Below are 8,997 nucleotides of genomic sequence, written 5' to 3'. Positions count from 1 at the left end.
CCCGCTTCCTCCCTAAACTGTCTCTCGTTCCTCTCGAACATTTCGACTCAATGCGCCGGCGCGCACAAAGCCTACTGCTCTAAATACCGATATCTCCTCTCTGCTTTTCCCTCGTTTCAGATTTTTATTTTTATAGTTATTTATTTTTTTGTTTGAATTTCTAGGGATTCTGCTCCCGATCTCCACGGATACTTGTAGGGTTTCGCTTCCAGAATTATCTTTCTAGTTTTTACCCTCTCTCTCGTCCGCTGCAGAAATGGCTTCTGTTGAGTCGATTTCAGCGGCGATCGAATCCGTTGCTGCGAAGAAGGAGAATCTTCGGAAAGCCTTCGAAGATCTCCGATCACAGCCGGCCACTCTACCTTCCTTTGCGTTTTGTTGGAAAGATCTTGAAGATTACTTTGATTCGATGGAAAAATCCATCCACCAAAGCTTCGAAGATCTCAAATTCAAAGAACATAGGAAGCAACAGCTGCTTCAACCCACCATCGAATCTCTCCCGTCGCATAAAGAAAAATCTCTGGAGAAAGATCCGGCAAATGAACCGGAGAAATTGGAGCAGGATCGTCTTCCAGAGCTGAAATCACGCTCCGTCGAGATGGATAGAAAGGAATTTTGGTCTTTCTTTGCTAAGAGCAGCAATGATCTCATGAACATCCGTGATCAGATCACTGCGGCCCTCCAATCTGTACCCGACCCTGCAGAGCTAGTTTTGGATGCGATGGAAGAGTTCAGCATCCCCCCAAATTCGAACTTCTTCTTGCACGAGCTGAGGTTGATCTCGCCTGAGATTAAGGCCCATGTGAAAGAGAAAGCATTGAAAGTGGCGGTTGAAGCGAAAGGCCAGGTTTTGAAGGGTGGAAAAAAGACAAAAAGGGCACGCACATTTTTGAACTTTGTATCTACATACGGCTTGGGTTCTGCTTTTGATGCGGATGAGCTGCTGGATTTTGTCATTCTTGTTACTCAGTGGGTGGCGCATTCGATTAATCTTTGCCGGGATCTTGGTCTTTCTAAGAAGATTCCTGGTAAGTGTTTGGAAACTTGTTTTATTTCACCATGGTTACCGTTTATAGTTTTTCGAGTTTTGTGGGCTCTCTCTCTCTCTCTCTCTCTCTCTCTCTCTCTATGGGAATTTAATGCATATATTTGTTTTTCTGTGTATATCCAATCTTCCAACATTTAGATGCTAGATGAATATCATGCCAGAGTATCATATCCAAGCTATGGAGGCATGTGGCACATCCATAGTTAGCAAAAGGGCAAATGACCATAAAAAAAGGCAATATCGGTCGTGTTTAATTTAGCAAAAAGAAAGAAAGAAAAAAGGTATGGGACATGTTCATGTTTAATTCAGTATACTTGTAAAAAATATGGTAACAAATTTGGTCATAAAAATGGAAATGCCAAAAATTTGGAGAATGAAATGCTTGGATTTAATATAATTTGGACAAAAAACAGAGTGAAGAAAAAGGCTATGTATGTATAAATAAGCTTAAAATAGAAATAATTAGAATTTCTATATGTATGAACAATAATGTATATAGATAGTTGAATGGTGTTCATTGCCTCCCTCAAATCCTTCCTTTTCATGTGATCCTTATATAAATTAATTAATTATACAATTTTATTTTTTATTTTTTATTTATAAATACAGAGTTTTGCTAACTAGGGGCACATATGTCCGACAATTGGACCACTCATATGTAGGGCCCCATCACGGATAGGCAATAGCCCGAGAAGTTTAATTAGTTGGGTGAGATGGTGATCCAACCTGGTTATTGAGTCAATGAGATTTCGATATCTGAGTCACCAAGAAATAGACAAGAGTACATCCACAAGAATATTTGAGTCGAGAGGGATAAATAACTTTATCGATATTAAATGTCTTCTCTTACAAAACAAAACTCACACTTAGAAAATTTGGAATACCTACTTCGTACCCCTCCCCTTTTCATAGACCCTAAAACAACAATTCCTATGAATCTCAAACGTGAAAAACGTGAATGCCATTTGAGTATGGAAGAGTTCAATGGGTTTATGTTGATCCAAGAAGAGGTGCACACAATTAGGAGTTTCATTGCCATGAAATGAGAAGTTACATGGCCCTCTACAACGTTGTAATGAGAAGTTATGGCAATGAAATTAAGTGTATTCTTAATGAGCTAATTAGTTAAAGTGTCATACTTGTCTTTATTCATGGCAGTAAAACTCCTAATTGTGTGCACCTCTTCTGAGGACAGCATAAACCCATCAAACTCTTTGACAGTCAAATGTTATTTACATGTTTCACATTTGATTATACTTTTGGGTTTATGTTGTGGACCAATGTATGGGGGTTGTACGACTTTTGAAGTAATTTTATTTCTACCCTTCTTCTTCACATGCTTCACTAAGGAGTTCTGGTTTGCAACATGAAGTTCTTTCTGAGAGGGATCCATTTGGACAAGAGGAGAAAGATGTGATCTATCTGCAGCTAAGTGTATGTCCTCCATTATCTCACACAACGTAGAGGGCCCATTGTGATTTCTTCTTGAGTGGCTATCTTATTTTTATTTTCTTTGTACTCCATTAACTCTTTGTATTCTTATATTCTCTTTATATTTCTTATTTTGATTTAAAAAAATTGGTCCTATTTTGATAGCGAATAAAAAAACCAAAAACAATTTCAATAAAATAGTGATGAAAATAAATTGATTTCAACATATTGTGATTGGAAAAATCTGCATGAGATAATCATTGTATGGATTTTATTTATTTATTATTATTTTTTTAATCTTCTATGTTTACAAATCTGAGTTCCAAATGCTGACATTTCTTTGACTGTGTTTGATGTCTCTGTATGCCAATCGCTACGATGAATTATATAATGAAGTGTGTAAACCGGTTATTGATTACATAACAGGTAAAAAAAAATAATACGAAGCACTTAAAGGAGGAGGTGGTGGGATTTTTTCCTCATCGTTGGCTTAATATCTTCGATAATTGATGGAGATAAATACATAAATCTAACTTCATATTTGGATATAATATTAATAAATTGGATAAAAAATGTGAATACCTGGGTGCAAATGAGATTGACTATCTATTTTATATGTGTGCTAGCATGTTCATTAGTGGTTTTGACCCATCTCAAAAAACATGGACGCATCATTTTAGTAGTTAACCCTTGCTGAAGAAGAACATGATTTTGTAACCATGCTGTTGGAAAAAATATTATAAGATAAGAAAGGCATACAAAGGCTGTTTTAAAAAAAATGAAAATAAGAAACACATACAAAGAAGATAAATAACATTTGATTATCACTATAACAAACAATACTTCTAAAACCATGACACATTAGTATATGTATTCCTTCTTCACACATTCACAAATACTTGTAATATAAACTCATAAACGGCAGTTGCACATGCATAACGATGCAAAAATTTTAACTCATTCACATAGTGTAACAGGAATTTACGAGTTGTTTAACTGGCATTTGGAAATAAAATTGTATTGAATTATACAAAAGGAAAAGTTTTGTAAAGTTGGGTAAAGATTCTTCCAAACTTTGTTTTGACTTCTTAATATTTTCCTCATATGGAGAAGAGACAAATCGGGCCGTTTCTCAGTGCGGTTGTAGAACCCCCAAGGTAGCGGCGTTTGGATGACTTGTTGGTAGAAGAAAAAATCCTAACTGTTAATAACCTTCCAAAAGATCCATGATTCTTCTGAATATGTGTCATATGTATGGCAGACGCAGAATCTATCAACCATCTCTTCATTCGTTGCTTACTTGTTAGGAGGATACGGAATTCTATTCTCGGTTCTTTTGGATTTTCTTGAGTCATGGCAAATTCTGTTCCCGGCCTCCTTATTTGGCATGGCACTCATCTTGAGAGGAAAAATTGTTGGCTGTTTTTTGGGCCCATATGGGGGGAAGAAATGGTGGGTGCTTTCATGATGAAATTTCTAGGGTAGTTGAGTGGGCTGCATGTTTAGATCTTCTACAAGACTTTAATTTCTCTTTTTTGCCAAGTATGTAATTCTTTGCGCTATTTTGGCGCCTTTTCAATAAATTGATCAATTATCCCTTTTAAAAAAAAAACTCAATCAAATTTCTCAACATAAAAACATTTAGAAAATACTTATATTTTATTGTTTTATCGCAACCATCCAATTTTTTCTTTATGTGTGTGTGTGCGCGCGCGCGCGCGTGTATTCTTCATTAATACTCAAACCCATTATAAAGCAATGTTTTGGGGTTTAATAAAGACGATCTTCTTCCAAAGATGAAACACTTACTTTCTATCATCTAGCAAGAATAATGTTTAGAAATGCACGTTGAACTAGCAAGATTGGAATACGCATAAATTCCTTGAAGGGAGTATTTGCTATTGCTTTATTATGTTGTCATTTAATTTTAGTTTTTAATAAAATTAAAAAACTTTGATGGAGCACATCTGGTAGTATAATTAATGTTTGGTGATTGAAGGGTCTCTTCCTACATTCAATGAGAAACAATTATGTGATTGAGCTAATCCAATACTTTTTTACTTATTGCATCATAAGTCATTCTAAATTTAATCAACATTATCCAAAACAAAAGGAGACATAACTTTAATATGGACCAAACTCAGGTTGGACTGGGTTGGCTCAGACCAAATTGGCTAGAGCCTTGTAAATCACTGACATCCGGCTGAAAGCAAGCGAAATAAAAAAAAAAATCAAGAAACTTAAACAAAGCTTCAGGCTTTCAGCAGTCAACAAACTTCAATATAACAGGCCAAACAATTGAATTAGGCATTAGGCTAAGTCCTAAACTAATTCCAATTTCTGTTCTATGTGGGCGAAAATTAGCCTACTCAAGCTGTATTTGTTCGTGTAGCTAAATATGCATGAATTCATAAAACATCTAGATACTGAATTTTATTTAAATTGTCTTTTTTTAAAAAACTAATTTCCTTTTTGTTATATGTGAGTCTATGCATTGCATGTTTTTGTCTGCTAGTTCTTCCTTATTACAATTAAAGAAAGCATATTATGGCATATTAGGCTATATCACACTTGTCCTCTTTCACAGAATGCTAAAAGGAAGAAAAAAAAAGGGAAAAAGGAATTATAAATTCTTGCAATCTGGAAAATGTACCATTTGTTGCACTGCACTATTCTCTCTTGTTGTATGACTCAGTTTTGCCCAAGTTGTATGACTGGGGTCAAGGTATTCAATAACGGTGATGGCTGGTGTAATGGCTGGCCCTATGACCATTACAATATGGGCTGTAATGATCGTTAATGATCAATTTTTTAAAGGAAAAAAATGTATCTGACCTGTTTCGGCCATTGCAGGCCATTTCTTTAGGTGGGGCATTACAGACCTTTATCATGTAATAGTTCCCACCGTAATGATTTTGCTACCCTTATGTAACCATTTTTTAACACCTCGACCAGGACGAGCTGCAAACAGAACGAAATAGGGCAAGTTGGTGGGTAGGGTGTCAAATGGGCCAGGCCAATGCATGATCTGAGTCTAGCTCAAGAGCAAACTGCTTCAACTTAGGGCTGCCCAAACTCAATTAAGTCAACCTGATGTCAGTTCTGGCTGGGTTGGGTTGTCAAGGTCCTCGTGTTGGGTTCAGGTTGGAAAACATCAACCCAGTTTGAAAACAGGTTTGGGTCAGGTTAGGTCAGGTTGGTAATGATCATGTATTTGGGTTGGGTTGAGTACAGTGGAGTTCAGGTTTGGCATCTTGGTTTGGAATTTGGGTCAGTTGGGTTGGGCTCGGGTTACCCTTATCCCAACCCAACCCAACCCACCCATGTCACACTCCTACCTTGAGTCCAGACCCAACCCCAGCCTGTGAGATAAGAAATGGAGCTCATGCAGGGCCTTCATCCAATCACTTGGCCCACTGATGCTAAATAAGTTCCGTAGATGGAAGCTCGGTCCAGCCCGCTTGGTTATCAGGCCTAAATCCAATCCATGGCCCTTGGGCCTCACTCCAAACCTGGCCCAACCAGGCTGGACTCGAGGACCCATGGACCTAGCCCAGCCCATTGTCCTCCTCCTGTCTAATAGCTATCTTTCAGTTGGCTTTGTTTTATCTTCTGTTTGGGTCTGATTAACACCTCCTATATTTCTTCTCACAGACCTTGTTCATAGATTGACAAGTATGGGGCGGCTGCTTGAAGCTGTTAAATTCATATGCGCTTTCGAGCTCACAGACAAGTTCCCTCCAGCATCTCTTCTCAAGAAATTCTTACAGGATGCAGAGAAGTGCACTCAAGAAATCCGAGAAAAGGGGAATAACTCAATTCAAGCCCAGGTATGCTTCCTTTTGTGATGAAGTGTATGATTCTGTGCCTTGAAGAAATGCACTGTATGCATTTGGATTTTCAGTACCGATGATCCAGACCATCGGTTGTTATGTGGCTCACCGGATGGTGCATATAACTCCACAGATAGGTAGAACCTAGCTACCGATCTAGCCTATTAATCCTTTTCAGTTGCACGTGGACCAGTGTTGATGTGGATTGCCTGGAACCGGTGGTTGCAGCCCAAGCATTGTGGGGCTCATCCATGCTGTCCATCTGTTTCACCAGCTCATTTTAGGACGAGCCCAAACATGAGGGAGATTGAAATCTTAAATGGGCCGCACCATAGGAAACTATGGGGATGGAAATGCCAACCATTGAAACCTTTATGGGGCGTGATGTTTACATTCCATCCATCACGTTTGTAAGGTGATTCCCATCTGGATGAAGGGAAAACACAAATATCAGCCTGATCCAAAATTGTGGCCCCCAAGGCCTCAACAGTGGGTGTGCAATCCCCACCATTTCTTGTGGTGTGGCCCATTTGAGTTTTGTGCCCATGTACTAAAATGAGCCTTGTGAAATGGATGGACGGAGTGGATATAAGACAAACATCACAGTGGGCCCCACAGTGCCTGGTGTTGGAGGAACACCTTGATACCCTCAGTTGTGGGCAATCAGCATCCGTTCAGTGTTGCTGTATTTCTCTTCTTAGCTGTCCGTTTTCTTTGTAACAAATGGAAATGTTAGAATTGCCTGTCAAGGAGATTTATGGGTCATGGGTGGTCCATCCACAGTTGGGCCCAGCTTACCAATGGCTCCAGGTCACTGAACGTGGGCCGTACTTGTACAAAACTTGTAAAAAGAAAAAAAGAAAAAAAAAGAGAGACCTCTCTTTTTTCTTTTTCTTCTCTCTCTCTCTCTCTCTCTCTCTCTCGCTAATCTGCTTCCATCATGTTTGGATATATGCATTTCCAGCATTTAGGTCACACATGACATCATGTATATATGTTTATTTACCACAGAATCTGGCCACCAAGAAGGAACTCTTTGCCACCAAGGCAGTAATCAAAACCATTGACGAATTGAAGCTTGAATCCGAATACCCATGTGAGCCGCTTCTCAAGCGCATTGTCGAGTTGGAGAAGCTTATGGAGGCCGTCCCCAAGCCCCACCAGCAGCCAGCAATTGTGCACGGGGCAGAGGGGAAAGATAAATCTAAGATGGAGGAGGCCACCTCCAAGCCCCTACAGCATCTGGCTATCAAGCCAGAGTCAGATGGGGAACATACATCCAAGATGGAGGAGGCAGTTGTCCCCAAGCCCCAGCAACAGCCAGCGATCAACCAGAAGACAGATGTGAAATGTACTGCAACTATAGTGGCTCCCAAGCCCCAACAACCGCCAGCGATCGAGCTGAAGGCAGATGGACTGCATGCTGTAATCAAGCAGAGGGCGCGCCGTGGAAAACGTGGTGGGAGAAAACATGCCGCGAAGATGGAAGGCCTAAGGCCCCAGCAAGAGCCAGCAAGCAAGCGGCCTCGCCCAACAGCAGCAACAGACTCTTCCTTCCCCATGATGACACTAGGTAATCCACCAGCAATGCAGGTAGGTGGGGCTCAACCATATCTGCGTTCAGCTGGTACTTATGGTTTGGTGGGGCCCAGCAATGGTCCTAGCATCTTGGCAGCATCTGGGCAGTTGGGCCCACCAATGCATCTTCAACATCTCATGCAGTCAAGTTTGTACAATAATCCTATAGTTCATCCCTCGTCTGGTCATTTGCCACCACCGCAACCATACCATCCGTCTTACTATCCTTGAGATTTGATGGATGACTGCCTTTTGGATCATTGTATAGGTTTGATTGGGCATACAAGTAGAGATTTTGATTGGAGATTGGTGCCGATCATCTCAATTGAATGTTTTAATCCTTTGATCATACAAGGGCTACTGAGTAAGTGGGGCCCATTTTCAAAGCACAAGGGCCACATTACAAAGGTGGGTGGAAACAATCCAATTTGAAAGACTTCATCTGCTGTCTTATCCACCGTACAAGGTTTGACTAATCGTATAAATGGTTTGGGATGGGAAGACGACCGTGAGAGAGAATTGAGTCAGATCATCCCATCTCTTATCTTAAAAATAAATAAATAAGGCTCAGTTCCGATACATCCCCGAGTCAGATCAGTGGACTCTTTAAGGGCCCGTTTGGCCGGTCGGATTGGAAGGTATTTGAGGGTATTGGAAGGGATTGGAAGTTACATCCCGGGATTGGCCGGGCGTGCCAAACAGAGTCGGTGATCTGATCCCAATCCCATGGGTCTTGAGGCAATCCACTGACAACAGTATCATTACCTTTAAATCCCATCCAATCCACCTTAATCCATACAAATTTGCCTGAAACGTGTTTGGTTCGAGGGATTCGATGGGATGGGAGGGTTTAATCCCGGGAACGGCCGGGCGTGCCAAACAGGCTAGATATAGCAATCCAGAGCAGTAGCAATCCCATGTATCTCAAGACAATCCACTGACAACACCATTATTACCTCGAAATCCATGCCATCCACCCTAATACCATTCAATCCACCCGGCCAAACGGGCCCTAAGACAAAGATGGACTAGGTTCCAGGCAGGGGCTCTGTGGGGCCCACCGTGATGTAATGGGTTTTATCCATACATTCCATATCATTTTAAGCT

The 8,997-nt window shown here is 40.5% G+C and overlaps 1 protein-coding gene across 1 annotated transcript; it reads left to right on the top strand.

Moving 5' to 3' along the window:
* Positions 1–8,343, top strand: LOC131219528 (FRIGIDA-like protein 1). Its single transcript, XM_058214722.1, has 3 exons — positions 1–1,028; positions 6,134–6,309; positions 7,324–8,343. Exons 1-3 carry the CDS (start codon positions 257–259, stop codon positions 8,119–8,121), a joined length of 1,746 nt encoding a protein of 581 aa, XP_058070705.1. The 5' UTR covers positions 1–256; the 3' UTR covers positions 8,122–8,343.
* The last annotated feature ends 654 nt before the right edge of the window (positions 8,344–8,997 follow it).

Source organism: Magnolia sinica, chromosome 11, assembly GCF_029962835.1.
Source record: "Magnolia sinica isolate HGM2019 chromosome 11, MsV1, whole genome shotgun sequence".
NCBI lineage: Eukaryota > Viridiplantae > Streptophyta > Magnoliopsida > Magnoliales > Magnoliaceae > Magnolia > Magnolia sinica.
Note: the sequence above shows the minus strand (reverse complement) of the source record. Positions and strands in the feature narration are given on the sequence as shown.